The following is a 25464-nucleotide window of genomic DNA, read 5'->3' as shown; positions in this document are numbered from 1 at the left end:
GGGCCAACCTGGGACTTAGGACCGGTGTGGACCACCCACATGGGGGCTAACACAGCCTATTGACCTGTAGCATACTGTAGGTAGAGTGTCACCGGTGACAACGGGCTAGCAAGGCAAGAACTGGGAGGCAGTGACCCTCTGGGATGTTACGGAAGAGCAGCAGTGGTACTGGTGGAGGAGGAGGAGGAGGAGGAGGAAGAGGGGATAATACTGAACACCAACAGAACAAACAGCATCGCTCCAGCTTCACCACCCAGGGCCCGTCTCGCCTCTCCAACCCCGACACAGGGTCACTCTCTGCTGGGTCAACTAAGACCTGGGACATGGGCCGAAGCTCCAGGACCACCAACCCTCTGGGGAGTATGGGGCTTGGGTCCACCGTGGTAGGAGCGTCTGGGGTGGATCCGGACTATGTGATGCAGCTGGTGAATGACGTACGGAGGTTCGCAGATGTGCTGCTCAGCCTTAAAGAAGCATTCCATTCTAAAGGTGAGTCTGGGGCCGCGTACCAAATGGTAGCCTATTTAAGTGCATTACCTTTGACCAGAGATCATAGGGTGAGACCAGGAAGGCCTAGTGGTTACTGTACTAGTACATAGTGTGTTGCAGGGTGCTTGGTTGGTTGTGAATACCTTTTAGGCTAGGTACAGTAGGCTACATTATGCTAAGGTTTCTCAGAAGTAGCATGTGTGCTGTGTGTGTCTGTATCTCGCTTTTTGTCTGTGTGTGTGTGTGTGTGTGTGTACGTGTGTACACACTGTCTTGTTAAAGCAATATAACAAAGGCTAGTGCAGGTCAGAGCCAGCCATGTAAAGTGTCAGCTCCTAGAGAGGGCTGGCAACCATGGTGCTGACACAGCGTTAGCTTAGCGCTCCGCTCTGCTCTTCCTGTCCTGTCCACTAGGTCAGTGACTCCACAGCTACACAGCGTTAGTTTAGCGCTCCGCTCTGCTCTCCCTGTCCGGTCCACTAGGTCAGTGACTCCACAGCGTTAGCTTAGCGCTCCGCTCTGCTCTCCCTGTCCGGTCCACTAGGTCAGTGACTCCACAGCGTTAGCTTAGCGTTCCGCTCTGCTCTCCCTGTCCTGTCCACTAGGTCAGTGACTCCACAGCGTTAGCTTAGCGTTCCGCTCTGCTCTCCCTGTCCGGTCCACTAGGTCAGTGACTCCACAGCTACACAGCGTTAGCTTAGCGCTCCGCTCTGCTCTCCCTGTCCGGTCCACTAGGTCAGTGACTCCACAGCGTTAGCTTAGCGTTCCGCTCTGCTCTCCCTGTCCTGTCCACTAGGTTGGTGACTCCACAGCGTTAGCTTAGCGTTCCGCTCTGCTCTCCCTGTCCGGTCCACTAGGTCAGTGACTCCACAGCGTTAGCTTAGCGTTCCGCTCTGCTCTCCCTGTCCTGTCCACTAGGTCAGTGACTCCACAGCGTTAGCTTAGCGTTCCGCTCTGCTCTCCCTGTCCTGTCCACTAGGTTAGTGACTCCACAGCTACACAGCGTTAGCTTAGCGCTCCGCTCTGCTCTCCCTGTCCGGTCCACTAGGTCAGTGACTCCACAGCGTTAGCTTAGCGTTCCGCTCTTCTCTCCCTGTCCTGTCCACTAGGTCAGTGACTCCACAGCGTTAGCTTAGCGCTCCGCTCTGCTCTCCCTGTCCTGTCCACTAGGTCAGTGACTCCACAGCGTTAGCTTAGCGTTCCGCTCTTCTCTCCCTGTCCTGTCCACTAGGTCAGTGACTCCACAGCGTTAGCTTAGCGCTCCGCTCTGCTCTCCCTGTCCTGTCCACTAGGTCAGTGACTCCACAGCGTTAGCTTAGCGCTCCGCTCTGCTCTCCCTGTCCGGTCCACTAGGTCAATGACTCCACAGCGTTAGCTTAGCGCTCCGCTCTGCTCTCCCTGTCCTGTCCACTAGGTCAGTGACTCCACAGCGTTAGCTTAGCGTTCCGCTCTGCTCTCCCTGTCCTGTCCACTAGGTCAGTGACTCCACAGCGTTAGCTTAGCGTTCCGCTCTGCTCTCCCTGTCTGGTCCACTAGGTCGGTGATTCCACAGCTACACAGCGTTAGTTTAGCGTTCCACTCTGCTCTCCCTGTCCTGTCCACTAGGTCAGTGACTCCACAGCGTTAGCTTAGCGCTCCGCTCTGCTCTCCATGTCCTGTCCACTAGGTCAGTGACTCCACAGCGTTAGCTTAGCATTCCGCTCTGCTCTCCCTGTCCGGTCCACTAGGTCAATGACTCCACAGCTACACAGCGTTAGCTTAGCGCTCCACTCTGCTCTCCCTGTCCGGTCCACTAGGTCAGTGACTCCACAGCGTTAGCTTAGCGTTCCGCTCTGCTCTCCCTGTCCTGTCCACTAGGTCAATGACTCCACAGCTACAGGTCCAGGTCTGGGTTACTGTTACGCCCATTCAGGGTTGTGTTCAGTAGGTACTAAACAGGAGAAACTCCAGAACTAAAAAGTGTGGTGTTTTCCTCCAGACTGAACATGACCCAGGTATGTAGAGGACTAGGTTGTTGCCATGTCGGTTCAGGGGTCATGTTCAGTTGACATGAAATGTGGGAAAACGTTTAAATTTGAAACTCAGGAAGTAGGCCTACTACCTGAGCTTGTCCAACAGGAAGGTTAATTTCCATATCCGGGAGCAGAAAGTGTTGAGTTAAAATTTTATATGGCTACTGAACAGGACTCTTTGAATGGGAGTGGGTTGTAGGTCCTTATCCTCTCTCTCTCTCTCTCTCTCTCTCTCTCTCTCTCTCTCTCTCTCTCTCTCTCTCTCTCTCTCTCTCTCTCTCTCTCTCTCTCTCGCTCTCTCGCTCTCTCGCTCTCTCGCTCTCTCTCTCTGGAGGAGTGTAACCTCCACAAACAACACAAACCGTCATTCTCTTTCCAAACGTTGAATCTGCACTGTTCTTCAACTTAATGTGTTTTTCTACAATTTCCAGTGGAAATTCTTAAAGGCCCAGTGCAGCTGTTTTGGTGGGATAGAGTTTTGGCCTGCCTGGTGACATCACCAAACGGTAAATTAGGCTAGTTAATAGACCAATAAATCAAATCAAATTGTATTTGTCACATGGCGCCGAATACAACGGGTGTAGGGGTACCGCTTGCCATGTGGTAGCAGAGAGAACAGTCTATGACTTGGGTGACTGGAGTCTTTGACCATTTTTTGGGACTTTCCTCTGACACCGCCTGGTATAGAGGTCCTGGATGGCAGGAAGCTTGGCCCCAGTGATGTACTGGGCCGTACGCACTACCCTCTGTAGCGCCTTGCGGTCGGAGGCCGAGCAGTTGCCATACCAGGCAGTGATGCAACCAGTCAGGATGCTCTCGATGGTACAGCTGTATAACTTTTTGAGGATCTGAGGACCCATGCCAAATCTTTTCAGTCTCCTGAGGGGGAATAGGCTTTGTCGTGCCCTCTTCATGACTGTCTTGGTGTGTTTGGACCATGATAGTCATGATGGAATCAGGAGGATAGAATTATGGTCAGATTTGCCAAATGGAGAACGAGGAAGAGCTTTGTATGCGTCTCTGTGTGTGGAGTAAAGGTGGTCTAGAGTTTTTTTCCCTCTGGTTGCACATGTATAAATTAGGTAAAACTGATTTAAGTTTGCATGCATTAAAGTCCCCGGCCACTAGGAGCGCCGCTGTAAGAAAGAGAGTTCCAAACCTCTCTGCCAATAACAGCTAGTTTTCAGTTTTCCTCTCCCCACTCAGACCACTCCCAGACAGTCCTAGCAAAAATTCTTGCTTCAGAAATTGCTCTTTGCTAAGAAGCTATTTTTGTTTCTATTTTGACAATTTTAATTGAAAACAATCACCGTAAGGTACTTAATTATTAACCAGAAATGATTTGATTTTGAGATAAAAACGGCTGCATTGGACCTTTTAACGTCTCTTTAATTGTATTTTTAAATCATCACTGGATGTCCAATAAATCATTGTGTTTATTTCATGAAAATGGCGCCAAATATACTTTTTTATCATTTATTTCCCTGCGCCTCCTTTTGCCATTGAAATGCTCAGTCTGATAGTGTGGGTGTGTTGATACAAATTTAAATATACACTACCGGTCAAAAGTTTTAGAACACCTACTCATTCAAGGGTTTTTCTTAATTTTTTAATATTTTCTACATTGTAGAATAATAGTGAAGACATCAAAACGATGAAATAACACATATGGAATCATGTAGTAACCAGAAAAGTGTTAAACAAATCAAAATATATTTTATATTTGAGATTCTTCAAATAGCCACCCTTTGCCTTGATGACAGCTTTGCACACTCTTGTCATTCTCTCAACCAGCTTCATCTGGAATGCTTTTCCAACAGTCTTGAAGGAGTTCCCACATAGGCTGAGCACTTGTTGGCTGCTTTTCCTTCACTCTGCCGTCCGCTTATTCCCAAACTATCTCATTTTGGTTGAGGTCGGGGGATTGTGGAGGCCAGGTCATCTGATGCAGCACTCCATCACTCTTCTTCTTGGTAAAATAGCCCTTACACAGCCTGGAGGTGTGTTGGGTTATTGTCCTGTTGAAAAACAAATGATAGTCCCACTAAGCCCAAACCAGATGTGATGGTGTATTGCTGCAGAATGCTGTGGTAGCCATGCTGGTTAAGTGTGCCTTGAATTCTTAATAAATCACAGACAGTGTCACCAGCAAAGCACCCCCACACGATAACACCTCCTCCTCCATGCTTTACGGTGGGAAATACACATTCTTACCCCTTCAAAGTAGGAGAATACATATGCAAATAATTGGTCAGAATAATCCAATCAGATTGTGATGTCATGCTGTAGGCCAAAAACTCTGTCCCACCTGAACAGGTATTTTTTTTCAAAAAGCTTGACCTGACTGCAATTCGGCGTTGACTTCAGTGGGCAAATGCTCACCTTCGATGGCCACTGGCAAAATGGAGAAGTGTGCTCTTCACGGATGAATCCCAGCAGAATGCTGTAGTAGCCATGCTGGTTAAGTATGAACCTTGAATTCTAAATAAATCACAGACAGTGTCACCAGCAAAGCACCCCCACACCATAACACATCCTCCTCCATGCTTTACGGTGGGGAAATACACATGCAGAGATCTTCCGTTCACCCACACTGCGTCTCACAAAGACACAGCGGAAGGAACCAAAAATCTCCAATTTGGACTCCAGACCGAAGGACAAATTTCCACCGGTCTAATGTCCATTGCTCGTGTTTCTTGGCCCAAGCAAGTCTCTTCTTCCTATTGGTGTCCTTTAGTAGTGGTTTCTTTGCAGCAATTCGACCATGAAGGCCTGATTCACACAGTCTCCTCTGAACAGTTGATGTTGAGATGTGTCTGTTACTTGAACTCTGTGAAGCATTTATTTGAGCTGCAATTTCTGAGGCTGGTAACTCTAATGAAGTTATCCTCTGCAGCAGAGGTAACTCTGGGTCTTCCATTCCTGTGGCGGTCCTCATGAGAGCCAGTTTCATCATAGTGCTTGATGGTTTTTGCGACTGCACTTTTTCCGTATTGACTGACATTCATGTCTTAAAGTAATGATGGACTGTTGTTTCTCTTTGCTTATTTGAGCTGTTCTTGCCATAATATGGACTTGGTCTTTTACCAAATAGGGCTATCTTCTGTATACCACCCCTACCTTGTCACAACACAACTGATTGGCTCAAACGCATTAAGAAGGAAAGAATTTCCACAAATTCACCTTTAAGAAGGTACACCTGTTAACCTCATGAAGCGAGTTGAGAGAATGCCAAGAGTGTGCAAAGCTGTCATTAAGGCAAAGGGTGGCTATTTGAAGAATCTCAAATATACAGTTGTAGTCGGATGTTTACATACACCTTAGCCAAATACATTTAAACTCAGTTTTTCACAATTCCTGACATTTAATCCTAGTAAAAGTTCCCTGTCTCATGTCAGTTAGGATCACCACTATATGTGAAATGTCAAATCAAATCAAATTGTATTTGCCACATGCGCCGAATACAACAGGTGTAGACAGTACAGTGAAATGCTTACTTACAAGCCCTTAACCAACAATGCCGTTTTTTAAAGAAAAATGTAAAATAAAAAAGTGTTAATTAAGAAAAAATAAAAAATAAAAGCAAATAGCTAAAGAGCAGCAGTAAAATAAAATAGCAGTAGGGAGGCTATATACAGGGGGGTACCGGGACAGAGGCTATATACAGGGGGGTACCGGGACAGAGTCAATGGGAAATAACAGTAGGGAGGCTATATACAGGGGGTACCGGTACAGAGTCAGTGTGATAACAGTAGAGAGGCTATATACAGGGGGGTACCGGTACAGAGTCAGTGTGATAACAGTAGAGAGGCTATATACAGGGGGGTACCGGTACAGAGTCAATGTGCGGGGGCACCGGCTAGTCGAGGTAATTGAGGTCATATGTACATGTGGGTAGAGTTAAAGTGACTATGCATAAATAGTAAACAGAGTTGCAGCAGCGTAAAAGTGCAAATAGTCCGGGTAGCCATGATTAGCTGTTCAGGAGTCTTATGGCTTGGGGGTAGAAGCTGTTGAGAAGCCTTTTGGACCTAGACTTGGCGCTCCGGTACCACTTGCCGTGCGGTAGCAGAGAGAACAGTCTATGACTAGGGTGGCTTGAGTCATTGACAATTTTTAGGGCCTTCCTCTGACACCGCCTGGTATAGAGGTCCTGGATGGCAGGAAGCTTGACCCCAGTGATGTACTGAGCCGTACGCACTACCCTCTGTAGTGCCTTGCGGTCGGAGGCCGAGCAGTTGCCATACCAGGCAGTGATGCAACCAGTCAGGATGCTCTCGATGGTGCAGCTGTAGAACTTTTTGAGGATCTGAGGACCCATGCCAAGTCTTTTCAGTCTCCTGAGGGGGAATAGACGTTGTTGTGCCCTCTTCACGACTGTCTTGGTGTGTTTGGACCATGATAGTTCGTTGGTGATGTGGACACCAAGGAACTTGAAGCTCTCAACCTGTTCCACTACAGCCCCGTCGATGAAAATGGGGGCGTGCTCAGTCCTCTTTTTTTTTCTTCCTGTAGTCCACAATCATCTCCTTTGTCTTGATCACGTTGAGGGAGAGGTTGTTATCTTGGCACCACACGGCCAGGTCTCTGACCTCCTCCCTATAGGCTGTCTCATCGTTGTCAGTGATCAGGCCTACCACTGTTGTGTCGTCGGCAAACTTAATGATGGTGTTGGAGTCGTGCCTGGCCATGCACTTGATGGTTTTTGCGACTGCACTTGAAGAACTCTACCCACATGTACATATTACTTCAACTACCTCAACTAGCCGGTGCCCCCGCACATTGACTCTGCACCGGTACCCCCCTGTATATATAGCCTCCCTACTGTTATTTTATTTTATTCTCAACACTTGTTTGTTGTTGTTTTATTTTACTTTTTTATTAAAAATAAATGCACTGTTGGTTAAGGGCTGTAAGTAAGCATTTCACTGTAATGTCTGCACCTGTTGTATTCGGCGCATGTGGCCAATAAAATTTGATTTGATTTGAAGAAACTTTCAAAGTTCTTGACATTTTCCGGATTGACTGACCTTCATGTCTTAAAGTAATGATGGACAGTCATTTCTCTTTGCTTATTTGAGCTGTTCTTGCCATAATATGGTATTTTACCAAATAGGGCTATCTTCTGTATACCCCCCCTACCTTGTCACAACACAACTGATTGGCTCAAACGCATTAAGAAGGAAAGAAATTCCACAAATGTACTTTTAAGAAGGCACACCTGTTAATTGAACTGCATTCCAGGTGACTACCTCATGAAGCTGGTTGAGAGAATGCCAAGAGTGTGCAAAGCTGTCATCAAGACAAAGGGTGGCTATTCGAAGAATTTCAAATATAAAATATATTTTCATTTGTTTAACACTTTTTTGGTTACTACATGATTCCAAATGTGTTATTTCATAGTTTTGATGTCTTCACTACTATTCTACAATGTAGAACATAGTACAAATAAAGAAAAACCCTTGAATGAGTAGGTGTTCTAAAACTTTTGACAGGTAGTGTTGGCTATTTACATACACAGCTCTGATTGACGGATAGGATCGTCTAGGCTCTAGAGCCTACCCCGGTTACCCCTTCAAAGTAGGATAATACATATGCAAATAATAGGTGACTGGACATTGGTCAGAATAATCCAATCAGATTGTGATGTCATGCTGTAGGCCAAAAACTCTGTCCCACCTGAACAGGTATTTTTTTTTCAAAAAGCTATTGAGAAAGGCTGCCGAAGCCAGACATGGCTCTCAAGAGAAGACAAGCTATGTGCACACTGCCCACAAAATGAGGTGGAAACTGAGCTGCACTTCCTATCCTCCTGCCAAATGTAATCCCCTAAATAAGATCTGGTGCAACCAATTACCTTCAGAAGTCACATAATTTGTTAAATAAAGTCCACCTGTGTGCCATCTAAGTGTCACATGATCTGTCACATGATCTTAGTATATATACACACACCTGTTCTGAAAGGCCCCAGAGTCTGCAACACCACTAAGCAAGGGGCACCACCAAGCAAGCGGCACCATGAAGACCAAGGAGCTCTCCAAACAGGCCAGGGACAAAGTTGTGGAGAAGTACAGATCAGGGTTGGGTTATAAAAAAATATCAGAAACTTTGAACATCCCACGGAGCACCATTAAATCCATTATTTAATAAAATTGAAAAAAATGCATGTACTTTCAGAATTGATTAGCAAATACCCATAGGTGGGCGGCACGATCTACATGTTGGAGACCCCTGGTATAGACAGACAGACAGACAGACAGACAGACAGACAGACAGACAGACAGACAGACAGACAGACAGACAGACAGACAGACAGACAGACAGACAGACAGACAGACAGACAGACAGACAGACAGACAGACAGACAGACAGACAGACAGACAGACAGACAGACAGACAGACAGACAGACAGACAGACAGACAGACAGACAGGAAGTGTTAGGGATCCTGACCAAACAATTCCCCGTGTTTCTGTTTCTGTTGTTGTAGGTCAGGTTGCTGTGGACGATCAATGAGGTCTAGAGATAGAACCTTTCTAATCATTTCTAAGTTTGTGTGTTTGTGTTTGTGTGTGCTTATCATTTTCGTTGTAAATCAAAGGTGGAGATTTTAAAAACACATGTTCATCATCCTAATTTGGGAAAGTCCTGTTCCTCCTCTCCACCTTTTCCTCTCCTTTTTCCTTGTTAAGAGAGGAGACACACCTCTAGACCAGACACCACACGGTCCAGACTCCAGACACCACACGGTCCAGACTCCAGACACCACACGGTCCAGACTCCAGACACCACACGGTCCAGACTCCAGACACCACACGGTCCAGACTCCAGACACCACACGGTCCAGACACCACACGGTCCAGACTCCAGACACCATACGGTCCAGACTCCAGACCCCATACGGTCCAGACTCCAGACACCATACGGTCCAGACACCACACGGTCCAGACTCCAGACACCACACGGTCCAGACTCCAGACACCACACGGTCCAGACTCCAGACACCACACAGTCCAGACTCCAGACACCACACGGTCCAGACTCCAGACACCACACGGTCCAGACTCCAGACACCACACGGTCCAGACTCCAGACACCACACGGTCCAGACTCCAGACACCACACGGTCCAGACATCACATAGTCCAGACTCCAGACACCACACAGTCCAGACTCCAGACACCACACGGTCCAGACTCCAGACACCACACGGTCCAGACATCACACGGTCCAGACTCCAGACACCACACGGTCCAGACTCCAGACACCACACGGTCCAGACTATTATTTTAAAAAAGACCCTAATACAGACAGTAACACAGACGGTAAGCATTACAGACGGTAAACAGAGAGACTGTAACACAGTCGCAGGCCCAGTAAACCATGATGAGGCAGCAGACCCAGTAAACCATGATGAGGCAGCAGACCCAGTAAACCATGATGAGGCAGCAGGCCCAGTAAACCATGATGAGGCAGCAGACCCAGTAAACCATGATGAGGCAGCAGGCCCAGTAAACCATGATGAGGCAGCAGGCCCAGTAAACCATGATGAGGCAGCAGGCCCAGTAAACCGTGATGAGGCAGCAGGCCCAGTAAACCGTGATGAGGCAGCAGGCCCAGTAAACCGTGATGAGGCAGCAGGCCCAGTAAACCGTGATGAGGCAGCAGGCCCAGTAAACCGTGATGAGGCAGCAGGCCCAGTAAACCGTGATGAGGCAGCAGGACCAGTAAACCGTGATGAGGCAGCAGGCCCAGTAAACCATGATGAGGCTTAGAGGCCTCTTCTCTCTGGGTAGTCTATACTCTAAACCATTTGTTAGGCTAAGTGTTGCTAAGTGGTCACTTGGGACACTGCATAGCATGCATAGTCGCACACACCGCACACACACACACACACACACACAAACCCACAACCGCACACACACACAAACGCACGCACACTAGAAATAGCCAGAGTCGTCGCATGCACACACAAACACAGACACGCAGGACACTGACACGCAGGAGCGTTGTGGCCAACCTAAAGCCATTCTGTCATAGTGGAACAGAAGTCCAACGGCCAGAGAGACACACGTTCTGACCTCAACGCTGAAAGATGTTATTTTTCCTTCAACAACACACTCTCGCTGTAGGCTAAAGCTCACAAAAGCCAATATGGTCTCAACGTTTTCTAGTTTCAACAACGCCTGATATGTGTGGAGCGAACAGGCTTCAGACCACGAACACCAGAGAGTTGATGCAAGATGTTGGCCTTAGCCTTAGACTAAGCCCTGAAACACACACACACACACACCACACACACACACACACACCACACACACACACACACACACACACACACACACACACACACACACACACACACACACACACACACACCACACACACCACACACACACACACACACACACACACCTTAATGACTCACTGAGCCAAATTATTATATAGTGTGAATGTGTGTGTGTGTGTGTGAGGGCGCACGTAGGCCTATATGTCTGTGCATTCGTGTGTGTGTGTGTGTGTGTGTGTGTGGTGTGTGTGTGTGTGTCACCACTCACCAGGTTTGACTGTGCTGACACACAGGCTTGGAGGCTGGAGATGAAATAGTGAGGATCGGCAGGTCAAGACAGGCCAGTTGTTGATATGTTGTTGGTATGTTGTTGTAAGAAAGGGGAAGAGCCTGAGGCTTCTGCTACTCAAACAGCCTGGCCTGCCCTGGCAAGCTGCAGTATCACTGGCTTCAGATTGGCTCAGGCTTTATCACACACACGAAGGGCTCAACAAGACAATTGGCTCTCCACAGGCATATGGAAGGAGATTTAGACTACAGTATGGTTTTGTCTAATGCTGGATCTGAGATGGGTAATTCCATGGTAACTAGGGCCCTATCTGATTCTGTTAATTTTGTTCTTCAAATTCCGTTTTCTCTGTTTTGTTTTTCCAGGTTTCCGTTTTTAAAAAAAATTTGGAGAGAGAGAGAGTGAGAGAGAGAAGGAAACAGTTGGAGACGGGGAGTGAGGAGGGAGAAGGGGACAGTTGGAGACGGGGAGTGAGAGGGAGAAGGGGACAGTTGGAGAGGGAGAAGGAGACAGTTGGAGACGGGAAGGGAGAGGGAGAAGGAGACGGTTGGTGAACGGGGAGGGAGAGGGAGAGAGAGAGAGACGGGGGAGAGAGAGACGGAGAGAGAGAGGAAGAGATGGGGAGAAACAGGAGACTGAGATGGGGAGAGAGCGCGAGAGAGAGAGAGCGCGAGAGAGAGCGAGAGAGAGAGAGAGTTGGAGACAGGGAGAGAGAGTTGGAGACAGGGAGAAACGGAGAGAGACAGGGGGAGAGAGAGAGAGAGAGAGAGAGAGAGACAGTGGAGACAGGGAGAGAGAGAGAGAGAGAGAGAGAGGAAAGAGACAGGGAGAAACGGAGAGGGAGACGGGGAGAGAGAGGGCAAGAGAGAGACGGAGAGAGAGACAAGGAGAGAGAGACAGTTAGACAGGGAGAGATGGAGAGTGAGAGACAGGATAGAGGGGAAGAGAGAGAGTTGGAGACAGGGAAAGAGAGAGAGAGAGAGGAAGAGACAGGGAGAAACAGGAAGAGAGAGAGAGAGAGAGAGAGAGAGACGGAGAGAGAGGGAAGAGACAGGGAGAGACGGAGAGAGAGAGACAGGAGAGAGAGAGAGAGAGAGAGAGAGAGAGGAGAGAGAGAGAGACAGGGATGAGAGAGAGAGAGAGAGAGAGAGAGACAGAGAGAGAGAGAGAGAGAGAGAGAGAGAGAGAGAGAGAGAGAGACAGGGAGAGAGAGAGAGAGAGAGAGAGAGAGAGAGACAGGGAGAGAGAGAGAGAGACGGGGAGAGAGAGAGAGAGACGGGGAGAGAGAGAGAGAGAGAGAGAGAGAGAGAGAGAGAGAGAGAGAGAGAGAGAGAGAGAGAGAGAGAGAGAGAGAGAGAGAGAGAGAGAGAGAGAGAGAGAGAGAGAGAGAGAGAGAGAGAGAGAGAGAGAGAGAGAGAGAGAGAGAGAGAGAGAGAGAGAGAGAGAGAGAGAGAGAGAGAGAGAGAGAGAGAGAGAGAGAGAGAGAGAGAGAGAGAGAGAGAGAGAGAGAGATCTTGTCTACATTCTAGGTCTACTATTATCCCTCCCTCCAGAATTAGAAAATATCTTAAAGATATGTGGTGTTTTTTAACAGAATGAATGACAAGACACAAGGCAATATTTCTTAAACTTACAGAAGGAAAATAATTTCAGCAAAATGTAATATAAATGTTGATATTAGTTGACAAGGGTCAACTAATAGTAGATAGTGTTTGACCAGAAATCAAGCCTTTGCTTATTTAAAATTTTAGGATGGAAAATGGTTGAAAAATGTATATATTCCTTAATAAAAATAAATAAAAAAGGCTTTCATTTGACACCAAATTGGATGGGCTCCTATGAACTTCAGATGATGTTGGTCATGGGTCCTTTTACATGGAAATAGCCAGATGTAACTTTTACACCCCTTTATGTTAAATGACACACATTTGAAATGCATAACTCTAGGTCATTTATAGTCTAGTTATGAGTTCATTACGACATAGCAAAGGAAATCATCTCCTCAGAAAGTGAAGAGGTTTTCTCTTGGTCAGCATAGCAATAATAGTCCAGCCAATTCAGGGATTGAATTGCATTCCTGTAGAGAAATGACTTGTCCAATTCAGCAGGAATTAAGGCAAACCTCAACTCTGGTTAACATCGAGACTACTCCCTTGGAGGAGAAGGGGGGTGTTGAGTAGGGGATCAAGTTGAGAGGCATGGCCTGATCTGGGGGTAAACAAACCAAAAATCTAAAATTGAATTGCATTCCTATGGACGGAGGAATTCCATGTCCAATTGTACAGGAATGTAACTGGAATCAACCTCGACTCTGGTTAGGGTTAAGCCTAGCAGGCAGGGGTGAGGGGGGGGGGGTGTCGCCAAGGGCCTGATCTGGGAGTAAACAAACATGGGACAGACTGAGCGGGAAGCATGGCTGGCTGGGAGGGTCAGATATCTCACTCCACAGCAGAAAGGACACACACACACAGAACCGAAAGACAAGGGGCCCTCGGTTGAGTCAGCAGATGGTCTTCCTCTAAACAATATGGAGGGAGTTGTAGTGACTAGTCCAGGGAGTTGTAGTGACTAGCCCAGGGAGTTGTAGTGACTAGTCCAGGGAGTTGTAGTGACTAGTCCAGGGAGTTGTAGTGACTAGCCCAGGGAGTTGTAGTGACTAGTCCAGGGAGTTGTAGTGACTAGCCCAGGGAGTTGTAGTGACTAGTCCAGGGAGTTGTAGTGACTAGCCCAGGGAGTTGTAGTGACTAGCCCAGGGAGTTGTAGTGACTAGTCCAGTGAGTTGTAGTGACTAGTCCAGCCAAGCCCAGGGAGTTGTAGTGACTAGTCCAGGGAGTTGTAGTGACTAGTCCAGGGAGTTGTAGTGACTAGTCTAGGGAGTTGTAGTGACTAGTCTAGGGAGTTGTAGTGACTAGCCCAGGGAGTTGTAGTGACTAGCCCAGGGAGTTGTAGTGACTAGTCCAGGGAGTTGTAGTGACTAGTCCAGGGAGTTGTAGTGACTAGTCTAGGGAGTTGTAGTGACTAGTCCAGGGAGTTGTAGTGACTAGCCCAGGGAGTTGTAGTGACTAGTCCAGGGAGTTGTAGTGACTAGCCCAGGGAGTTGTAGTGACTAGTCCAGGGAGTTGTAGTGACTAGTCCAGGGAGTTGTAGTGACTAGTCCAGGGAGTTGTAGTGACTAGCCCAGGGAGTTGTAGTGACTAGCCCAGGGAGTTGTAGTGACTAGCCCAGGGAGTTGTAGTGACTAGTCCAGGGAGTTGTAGTGACTAGTCCAGGGAGTTGTAGTGACTAGCCCAGGGAGTTGTAGTGACTAGCCCAGGGAGTTGTAGTGACTAGCCCAGGGAGTTGTAGTGACTAGCCCAGGGAGTTGTAGTGACTAGTCCAGGGAGTTGTAGTGACTAGCCCAGGGAGTTGTAGTGACTAGTCCAGGGAGTTGTAGTGACTAGTCCAGGGAGTTGTAGTGACTAGTCTAGGGAGTTGTAGTGACTAGCCCAGGGAGTTGTAGTGACTAGTCCAGGGAGTTGTAGTGACTAGTCCAGGGAGTTGTAGTGACTAGCCCAGGGAGTTGTAGTGACTAGTCCAGGGAGTTGTAGTGACTAGCCCAGGGAGTTGTAGTGACTAGTCCAGGGAGTTGTAGTGACTAGTCCAGGGAGTTGTAGTGACTAGTCTAGGGAGTTGTAGTGACTAGCCCAGGGAGTTGTAGTGACTAGTCTAGGGAGTTGTAGTGACTAGCCCAGGGAGTTGTAGTGACTAGCCCAGGGAGTTGTAGTGACTAGTCCAGGGAGTTGTAGTGACTAGCCCAGGGAGTTGTAGTGACTAGTCCAGCCAAGCCCAAGGCTGTGCCACAAATGGCACTAGCTTTGACCAGAGGTCTATTGGCCATTTGGGACACAGACCAGGAAAACAGTTCCCTGGGTGGCTTCCCTGGCTCTCAGCGTCGGGAACAAATGTCCAGTGAGCTTGGGCCCATATTCACAAAGCATCTCCGAGTAGGAGTGTCAGCCCTTTGTGGATCCAGGCCCTGATTTTACTCCTCTCCTTGCATGCTGGCTAGACATTGTTGTACTGTACTGAGTAGTATCACCTGGCGATATAGGCCTACTCATTTATGGGGAAAGACGGTTGGTGATTGGTGAAGATTTGCCAGCCATTAGCCTATTGGCGATGGAGGGGGAAGTTAGACATTCCTATTCCTTTCTTTACATCTTATTCCACTTCCTGATTCCTTTCAGGTCAAAAGGCGAACGGGAGATCCTGTGATTAGCTGTGATTTATAACGCGTTATAGAAGAGTCATTACCAGTCACAGCCCACTATCATTCATATCCACATTACATCCTCAGATGTGGCCCATCAATATGGCTAATAGCTAGCTGTGTAATGCTAATAGTGTGTGTGTGTGTCTCTGTGTGGTGATGCTATTACTTAACCAACTTCCCTCTGAGAAGCTTCCAACACACGGCAGGTTACCCCATAACTACCCTACTGACCACTATGAAAAGGAAGGATCAAAGCAGGGTGTTGGTGTTTCAATGAAAGCCTATTGTCTGAATCTACAAGAAAGGGGACTTCAAAGTGCGAGTGGCAGGGTTCAGGGGGGCCTCCTGCCCTGGGGAAAGCCTCCAGGCGAGACCCCTGCTCCTCCACAGGCCTAGTGTTCGTTAGTCTCTGTGGGTGGAGCGGGTGGAGCGGGTGGAGGGTCAGCCAGCTTGTTATGTTTTAAAGGTTTAGCCTAGCCAATTATCTGGGAACAGTAGAGCTGAAGGAGGAAGAGGAAGAAGAGGAGGAGGAAGAGGAGGAGGAGGAAGAGGAGGAGGAGGGTAGACTAGGCCTAATTTTGTTTGACTGGAGGGTGTTTCACTAAGACTTGTTTCTCTTAGTCTCACAGCTGTACTCCTCTCTGAGTGCTAGCCTGTATAGAGTCATCACGTAGGCTGTTTCACTTAGTCTCACAGCTGTACTCCTCTCTGAGTGCTAGCCTGTATAGAGTCATCGTGTAGGCTGTGCTTCTGTGCTGCAAGTTTCACTATAAACTGGCAACACTATGTTTAGAAGGCCACCCATATCTGCCATGCTGCGTCACTAATACTAAAAGGTGTGTCATGATGTCAGTAATGAACTGTTATTCAGGTTCATGGGGCTCACCTCAACCACTTACTCCCCATAAAAAAAATATTTTCTGAAAATACTGAACGTTTCCTGTGTATATGGGTGGACACCGCGTGTGTGTGTGTGTGTGTGTGTGTGTGTGTGTGTGTGTGTGTGTGTGAGAGAGAGAGTGGAGGGAGGGGTGGCATGTTGGATCTAGCCGGAATGGAACACACTAGCACCCCCAACCCCCCCCCCCCCCCAACCCCCCCCCCACTCCGGCTCTCCCAGTTTTCACTCCCCCTGTAATTCCCTTTCCTACCCAATACATTCCTCCTCTTCACTCATCCTCCCAGTGGAGTGTGTCTGCAGAGGGCTGGGTATGAGGGCATGTCGTCCGTCAGTCCTAAACAGTGGGTGAGACTCAGACATGAACTCGCACTACTGTCTGGCGCCAAGCCCAAACCCTAGACCCACAACAGATTACTATAGAACTACTACTGATTGGTCCACTTGCCAAGCAATAGGGTCTGTGTCTCAAATGGCACCCTATTCCCTACATAGTGCACTACTTTTAACCAGAGCCCAATGGGGTCTGGTCAAAAGTAGTGCACTATAGGCCAAAGTAGTGCACTATGGGCCATTTGGGACACAGACCCAGACCCACTACTGATTACTCCACACAGAGACAAGAAAACATCCCCTCCCCTTTCGGCTGTGTAGGTGTCAACAACCCTTTTAGAATTCAGTGTCATACTGTTCATAGGAAAGATATAATTCAGGGGAGATCTGTCATACTGTTCATAGTAAAGAGATAATTCAGGGGAGATCTGTCATACTGTTCATAGTAAAGAGATAATTCAGGGGAGATCTGTCATACTGTTCATAGTAAAGAGATAATTCAGGGGAGATCTGTCATACTGTTCATAGTAAAGAGATAATTCAGGGGAGATCTGTCATGCTGTTCATAGTAAAGAGATAATTCAGGGGAGATCTGTCATACTGTTCATAGTAAAGAGATAATTCAGGGGAGATCTGTCATACTGTTCATAGTAAAGAGATAATTCAGGGGAGATCTGTCATGCTGTTCATAGTAAAGAGATAATTCAGGGGAGATCTGTCATACTGTTCATAGGAAAGAGATAATTCAGGGGAGATCTGTCATACTGTTCATAGGAAAGAGATAATTCAGGGGAGATCTGTCATACTGTTCATAGTAAAGAGATAGACTAGCCTACTCTGTCTGTATAAGTACTAGCCTATCACCTGATTGGTTAGTTGAGGCCAATCATTACTTAACCTAATCGTCACTTGTTGCTCTGTACAGTGAGATATTTGTTTTACGTTTCTTTAATTTAAAACAAAACAAGGGCCATTTTTTACTTGTCGGCTAAAGTGGAACAGGGCAGTTGCATCACAAACAGCTTCTCTCAACCACAATTACTTTAGTTTCCAGTCTTACGCAATCCCACTCCAGAGACAGAGAGACGGATGCCTCCATCTAATGACATATACACACTCCATTATTGCTGTACCTAATGTGGGTGTTGGTAAAGTAAACACTAAAAGAATGCCATGCATTGCATTCTCTCTGCAATGGGTGACCTAAGGGTCACAATGTAACAGGTCATAGTTCTGATTCCTCACAGATTTGGCTGATAAAGTGGCTTGCGAAAGTGTTCACCCCCCCCATTTTTCCTATTTTGTTGCCTTACAACCTGGAATTAAAATGGATTTTTTTGGGGGGTTTGTATCATTTGATTTACACAACATGCCTACCACTTTGAAGATGCAAAATATTTTTTCTTGTGAAACAAATAAGAAATAAGACAAAAAAACTGAAAACTTGAGCCTGCATAACTATTCACCCCCCCCCCCCCCCCCAAAGTCAATACTTTGTAGAGCCACCTTTTGCAGCAATTACAGCTGCAAGTCTCTTGGGGTATGTCTCTATAAGCTTGGCACATCTAGCCACTGGGATCTATGCCCATTCTTCAAGGCAAAACTGCTCCAGCTCCTTCAAGTTGGATGGGTTCCGCTGGTGTACAGCAATCTTTAAGTCATACCACAGATTCTCAATTGGATTGAGGTCTGGGCTTTGACTAGGCTATTCCAAGACATTTAAATGTTTCCCCTTAAACCACTCGAGTGTTGCTTTAACAGTATGCTTAGGATCATTGTCCTGCTGGAAGGTGAACCTCCGTCCCAGTCTTAAATCTCTGGAAGACGGAAACAGGTTTCCCTCAAGAATTTCCCTGTATTTAGCGCCATCCTTCATTCCTTAAATTCTGACCAGTTTCTCAGTCCCTGCCAATGAAAAACATCCCCACAGCATGATGCTGCCACCACCATGCTTCACTGTGGGGATGGTGTTCTCGGGGTGATGAGAGGTGTTGGGTTTGCGCCAGACATAGTGTTTTCCTTGATGGCCAAAAAGCTCAATTTTAGTCTCATCAGACCAGAGTACCTTCTTCCATATGTTTGGGGAGTCTCCCACATGGCTTTTGGCGAACACCAAACGTGTTTGCTTATTTTTTTCTTTATGCAATGGCTTTTTTCTGGCCACTCTTCCGTAAAGCCCAGCTCTGTGGAGTGTACGGCTTAAAGTGGTCCTATGGACAGATACTCCAATTTCCACTGTGGAGCTTTGCAGCTCCTTCAGGGTTATCTTTGGTATCTTTTTTTGCCTCTCTGATTAATGCCCTCCTTGCCTGGTCCGTGAGTTTTGGTGAGTGGCCCTCTCTTGGCAGGTTTGTTGTGGTGCCATATTCTTTCAATTTTTTAATAATGGATTTAATGGTGCTCCGTGGGATGTTCAAAGTTTCGGATATTGTTTTATAACCCATCCCTGATCTGTACTTCTCCACAACTTTGTCCCTGACCTGTTTGGAGAGCTCCCTGGTCTTCATGGTGCTGCTTGCTTGGTGGTGCCCCTTGCTTAGTGGTGTTGCAGACTCTGGGGCCTTTCAGAACAGGTGTATATATACTGAGATCATGTGACAGATCATGTGACACTTAGATTGCACACAGGTGGACTTTATTTAACTAATTATGTGACTTCTGGAGGTAATTGGTTGCACCAGATCTTATTTAGGGGCTTCATAGCAAAGGGGGTGAATACATATGCACGCACCACTTTTCCGTTATTTATTTTTTAGAATTTTTTGAAACAAGTTATTTTTTTCATTTCACTTCACCAATTTGGACTATTTTGTGTATGCCCATTACATGAAATCCAAATAAAAATCAATTTAAATGACAGGTTGTAATGCAACAAAATAGGAAAAACGCCAAGGGGGATGAATACTTTTGCAAGGCACTGTATGTAGCCTAGAATCAATTGTTGTTAAAATTCCCAAAATTCCAAACTAACATATTTTTCTAGTCTTGTCAAAAAGTCTCACTATAATTCACTACAAAACACTGATCACCTGTCCTTTAGGCTTCTCAGTGGGGAACAATGGCCTTTTGGACATATTTGGGAGTTTGCACTTGGTGGGATCATTATTGTTTCAGATCTCTTTCCTATGTTAATATACTTACTTGGCAGATCTGTTATTCTTTCTCATCTTCTCCCGAAAGCCAGGATGGCTATGACGACTATGTAAATTGGTATTATAATCTGTTTTTAATAAAAATGTTACTTGACAGATCTGTTTCTGTCCTTCTCCTCTCTTCCAGAAAGCCATGATGGTCCCCCTCAGCGAGTACAGGAGCGGTTGGTCTCCTCTCTTCCAGAAAGCCATGATGGTCTTCCTCAGCGGGTACAGGAGCGGTTGGTCTCCTCTCTTCCAGAAAGCCATGATGGTCTCCCTCAGCGGGTACAGGAACGGTTGAGGGAGCTGCTGCGTGTTCTCAAGTCCGTCATCGGCAAACACCAGACCCTCAACTCTGTAGACATCCTCAGGGCTGCCGGCACCGTCATCGCTAAGGTCAAAGGTTAGTATCCTCTCATCCCCACATATTTTCTTTAAATATGTACTTGTAGGGTTTTTATAGATTTTTATTGAGATAGGAAAGGTAGGAGAGTTTGAGAGTCAGAAGAGAAGTTGTTCAGATTCTAACCAATGCTGACTCCGGTAGCCTAGGCTGTTCATACAGCCCACTGATTGGCTCTTCTGAGATATGACTTGGTTTTCTTTTCTCCAACTGCACTTTTGATTGTTCAAGATATTTAAGACTACATATCATGCATGCTCAGCAAGCAATCAGTGGACTTGACTTTTTTTTTTTTACTACAGTTTCATTCACACATCTGAGTTTCCTTCAACTGTTCATTGGGAAAAGATTGATCAAGGAAGTTGTCCTTTTGACTGCGTTGGGACACGTCTGTTAGAGTTAGCACTCAATGTTACTTCTGAAAGTGCATGATGTGACAAGAACTGATCATTATCTGCACGGTGCCACGCTGACAAAGGAATCCTTCATCGTTGTCTGCACGGTGCCACGCTGACAAAGGAATCCTTCATCATTGTCTGCACGGTGCCACGCTGACAAAGGAATCCTTCATCGTTGTCTGCACGGTGCCACGCTGACAAATGAATCCTTCATCATTGTCTGCACGGTGCCACGCTGACAAAGGAATCCTTCATCATTGTCTGCACGGTGCCACGCTGACAAAGGAATCCTTCATCATTGTCTGCACGGTGCCACGCTGACAAAGGAATCCTTCATCATTGTCTGCACGGTGCCACGCTGACAAAGGAATCCTTCATCATTGTCTGCACGGTGCCACGCTGACAAAGGAATCCTTCATCATTGTCTGCACGGTGCCACGCTGACAAAGGAACCCACAGTTTCTACTTCCTACTTTCTAGTCTCTTGTCCTGAAAGCAGAGAATTTCTGTACACTCCAAGACAATGGACAATAAAGTCTTTTTCTTCTTCTTCAGTTTCCTAAATGAGTAGCTACAAACCAGAGGAATCTCAACTCTGCTGTTTTTATCTGCCAGAAATGTGATCCTTCCTCTGAGGGGGAGATTCTTCATTTGGCTTCAGCACAAGAATGTTCCAGAACATTGTAGAGCTGGTTCCCAAATGGCACCCTCTTCCTTATATAACCCCATGGGCCCTGGTCAAAAGTAGTGCACTATGAATGGTATAGGGTCCCATTTGAATCCTGTTCTAGCCATCCTAGGATTAGCTAGACTACACGGATTGCAATTTGCATTCCAGCTTTATGCGGCGGTTGGCGTGGCCTTTTAGCAATGTGTTCGACGGCCAAACGTGTCCCCGTGCAGCTCCATTCTTAGTTCCTTTTTGTGTGTGACGCATGCACACGCACACATACACACGGAGTATTGACTCACTGTTTGGCAGGTGTCTTGTCTGTCAATCTTTTGATCTGATCTGAGCAGCATTCTGACCCAGAATGCATCTCCCTCGTGTTGACACTGAGATGTTCTTTTCAAATATGCTTAGAATGCAGACTGGAAACCAAAGAAGGAGGAATCGTCATCACCATGGTAACAATGCATCCTGTCAGGTGGTTTCCTTTTAGTTCTTCAGTTCATTCACTAGACCCTCAAGTGGTGAATGTCACTCTAGTGCACTGGTATTCAAAGTTGGGGTCGTGACCCGGGAATTGCAGTGGGTTCGCCCCAAAAAAGATACAAATATAAAATAAATTGGAACAAAAGAATGAGAGTACAGATTATTGTATGGGACAATATAACGTTTTGGAGAAAGGTAAATTGAAAAATAGAATTTTATTGAGTACATTTATTTATTGGTTTCTTTCATTTTGATAAAAGATGAAAGTGCAATGAATTTAAGATTATTTGTTGATGTAAAAATCGAAATGTACCGATTTTTTTTTAAAGGTTGTGTCATTTAGATTTGGTGTGGGGTCACGAGAAATTATTGGGAGAAAAATGGGGTCCCCAGACATTCTCACAGAAAAAAATGGTTCCACGCTGAAAAAGTTTGAATACCACTGCTATAGTGGAAATATCAAGGATAGCAAGAGTTGTATTTGACAACTAACTTTATTGTTCCATCACCTTTAAATCAGCCTTCAATTACAAACAGTGACAAACAGTTCTTAGTCCTGGCCACTAGTAGGTGAGTTCTGTTTGGTTCTGTTTGGACACCACCTCTGTCCCCTGGGTGACATGACAGAATGAAAGAGGGCATGAACAGTCAAAGGGTTGTTGACAGGGCCTGGGGCAACTTTGTGTGTTCAGACCGTGTCTCCTGTTCACCACACAGCCTTTGAAGGTGTGTGTGTGTGTGTGTGTGTGTGTGTGTGTGTGTGTGTGTGTGTGTGTGTGTGTGTGTGTGTGTGTGTGTGTGTGTGTGTGTGTGTGTGTGTGTGTGTGTGTGTGTGTGTGTGTGTGTGTGTGTGTGTGTGTGTGTGTGTGTGCATGCGTACGTGTGTGTGTTGTGACACTTGGGGTCTTTGGATGGTTGCCAGAATTTACAGGAAGAAATATAAATGTCCAAAGGAACACATGACCAACCTGTTCAGATCTTCTCTACCAAACCTTTCATTCCAACCAACAGATCCAGAGCTGAACGTTCAGCCATACTGAGATGTTACTTATGACATAGATTCAATACAAAGCTGCACCCATTGATGGACAAAAACCCACATCGAGATAAATTGCCTGAATTGATGCGAAAACGATAAATAGAACAATACGTTTATATCAATCTGCACCACAGTTTTTAAAATTATCCTTTAAATTACTAGTACTAGTTCAATGGTTGTAGCCATCAATTGTCCCATTAACGATCACCCATATTAGCAAACTTATTTCATTTAAAACTTCACATTTCTCTAATATAGGCTACTTATCGTAATGAACGATATCAGCAAAACGCCTGCGATTAGTGATGGTTTATCAGCTCAGCGCTAGTACACACAGTACTGAATACGAGGATCTCTCTGTACTTTGCTCCGTTCATCTTTCCCTCGATCCTGACTAGTCTACCAGTCCCTGCCGCTGAAAAACATCTCCACAGCATGATGCTGCCACCACCATACTTCACCGTAGGGATGGTGCCTGGTTTCCTCCAGACGTGACGGTTGGCATTCAGGCCAAAGAGTTCAATCTTGGTTTCATAAGACCAGAGCATCTTGTTTCTCATGGTCTGAGAGTCCTTTAGGTGCCTTTTGGCAAACTCCAAGCGGGTTGTCATGTGCCTTTTACTGAGGAGTGGCATCCGTCTGGCCACTCTACCATAAAGGCCTGATTGGTGGAGTGCTGCAGAGATGGTTGTCCTTCTGGAAGGTTCTCCCACCTCCACAGAGGAAGTCTGGAGCTCTGTCAGAGTGACCATCGGGTTCTTGGTCACCTACCTGACCAAGGCCCTTCTCCCCCGATTGCTCAGTTTGGCCGGGCGACCTACTCAACTATACTCTACCCTACTCTACTCTACTCTACTATACCCTACTATACCCTACTCTACTCTACTCTACTATACCCTACTATACCCTACTCTACTCTACTCTACTATACCCTACTATACCCTACTATACTATACCCTACTATACTCTACTATACTCTACTATACTATACCATACCCTACTCTACCCTGCTCTACTCTACCCTACTCTACTATACTATACCCTACCCTACTCTACTCTACTATACTATACTATACTATACTATACTATACCCTACTATACTATACCCTACTATACTATACTATACCATACCCTACTATACTATACTATACTATACTATACTATACTATACTATACTATACCCTACTATACTATACCCTACTATACTATACTATACCCTACCCTACCCTACCCTACTCTACTATACTATACTATACTATACCCTACTATACTATACCCTACTCTACTATACCCTACCCTACTCTACACTACTCTACTCTACTCTACTCTACTCTACTCTACTATACCCTACTCTACTATACCCTACCCTACTCTACCCTACTCTACACTACTCTACTCTACTCTACTCTACTCTACTCTACTCTACTCTACTCTACTCTACTCTACTCTACTCTACCCTACTATACTCTACTCTACTCTACTCTACTATACTATACTCTACTCTACCCTTCTCTCTCCTCTCTTTCCTGAGCTTATTCTGCCCATCTTTCTTCACTCAATAGACTAAGAAAAACACTATTTTGCCATTATTGGATCCCCAGTTATCATATGCAAATGAGCCCAGAAATGGTCGATAGTGCACCTCTGACAATAAAAACAAGTGGTACCTACCAAAGACAGAATGACAAGTCAACACTTTCCCTCACTAAGAAACACACTGCACTTTCCCTCACTAAGAGAAACACACTGCACCGGCTCGTTGTGGTCAGTGAGTGTTCTCATGCAGTGAAGGAAAGGAATGTAACAATACCTCCTGGCCCGGGCTTGAATGATGCAGTTCCCATATTTGGCGGGTTGTGATTGGTAGCAGCCAGCGGCGGGATCATTGTTGTAGGACTGCAGGATGTCCTGAGGAAGACGCTCAGCTCTCCTGCCTCTACAGGGGCCTCTACAGCACAGCAGCTCTCTAGCATTCAGGGGGTAAAGAGGTGCACGGCAGGGAGGTACCTCTATTTACTTCTCTTCCACCCCATTGGCCTCCTGAGGTGCAGCCCTGGCCTGGTACGTGGGCTAACCTGGGCTGTGGGTTGCCCCCTTCCTCTCAAACCCTCTTCCAAAAGGTACCAGTAGCCAAGAATGGATTTGTAGAGGGACTGAACATCAACGACAAAAGATCAACAGAGATTGACTTGACTTTTAGTTTTAGTTTTGTGTTGGTTGGTCGGGTAGTCAGCCCTCCTGCAGCATCAGGAAACAGTGGAAGTGTTAAGAAAGTGCTCTGCTGTACTGGGACGGGCGAGGAAACTAAGTCAGCAACACTTGGTTCTGACTAAATGGCTGAGGAGCCACGGTAGAGCCAGGAGGTAAGTTTTACGGTGGTCGTCTGAAGGTTTTCTCAGTGTTGTCGAAGAGTTCAAGCTGCCTGAGTCGTTTCCTGTGGTTGGGGAGACAGGAAGTTGAAGTTGGATTTCTCTTCTGTCTTCTCTCTCTAACTTTTTCTTGGGCTGCCTTCCTCTGCCTTCCTCTGCCTGTCCTCTCGCTTACTGAACTGAACTGTTTCCTGTCTGAAAAAGCTAAGATGTGCGTCGAACGTCTTCTCGAAGATTCGTCGAAACTTGACGTATTTTTGGGAATGCTAACAGGAACGGAAATACGGCTGTAATGTTGACAGGCCCAGTGAGTATGTGACCTGTGCGGAAGAGGATTGATTGTACATACGAATTGGAAACCTAATATTACCACAGGATAATAGATTGGATGTTTTGAACCATTC

The 25464-nt window shown here is 46.4% G+C and overlaps 1 protein-coding gene across 1 annotated transcript in view; it reads left to right on the top strand.

Annotated features, from left to right (window-relative positions):
* LOC311118857 (rho GTPase-activating protein 29-like) overlaps positions 1–25464 on the top strand; it is a 62231-nt gene that overhangs the window by 822 nt on the left and 35945 nt on the right. The window contains exons 2-3 of the mRNA XM_084193623.1: positions 71–489; positions 19841–20098. Of these exons, the coding sequence (XP_084049749.1) occupies positions 144–489; positions 19841–20098 (604 nt within the window). The 5' untranslated portion in view covers positions 71–143. The remainder of the gene's footprint in view (positions 1–70; positions 490–19840; positions 20099–25464) is intronic.

The sequence above is a fragment of the Coregonus lavaretus genome (assembly GCF_964263955.1).
Source record: "Coregonus lavaretus genome assembly, contig: HAP1_SCAFFOLD_611, whole genome shotgun sequence".
Taxonomy (NCBI): domain Eukaryota; kingdom Metazoa; phylum Chordata; class Actinopteri; order Salmoniformes; family Salmonidae; genus Coregonus; species Coregonus lavaretus.
Note: the sequence above shows the minus strand (reverse complement) of the source record. Positions and strands in the feature narration are given on the sequence as shown.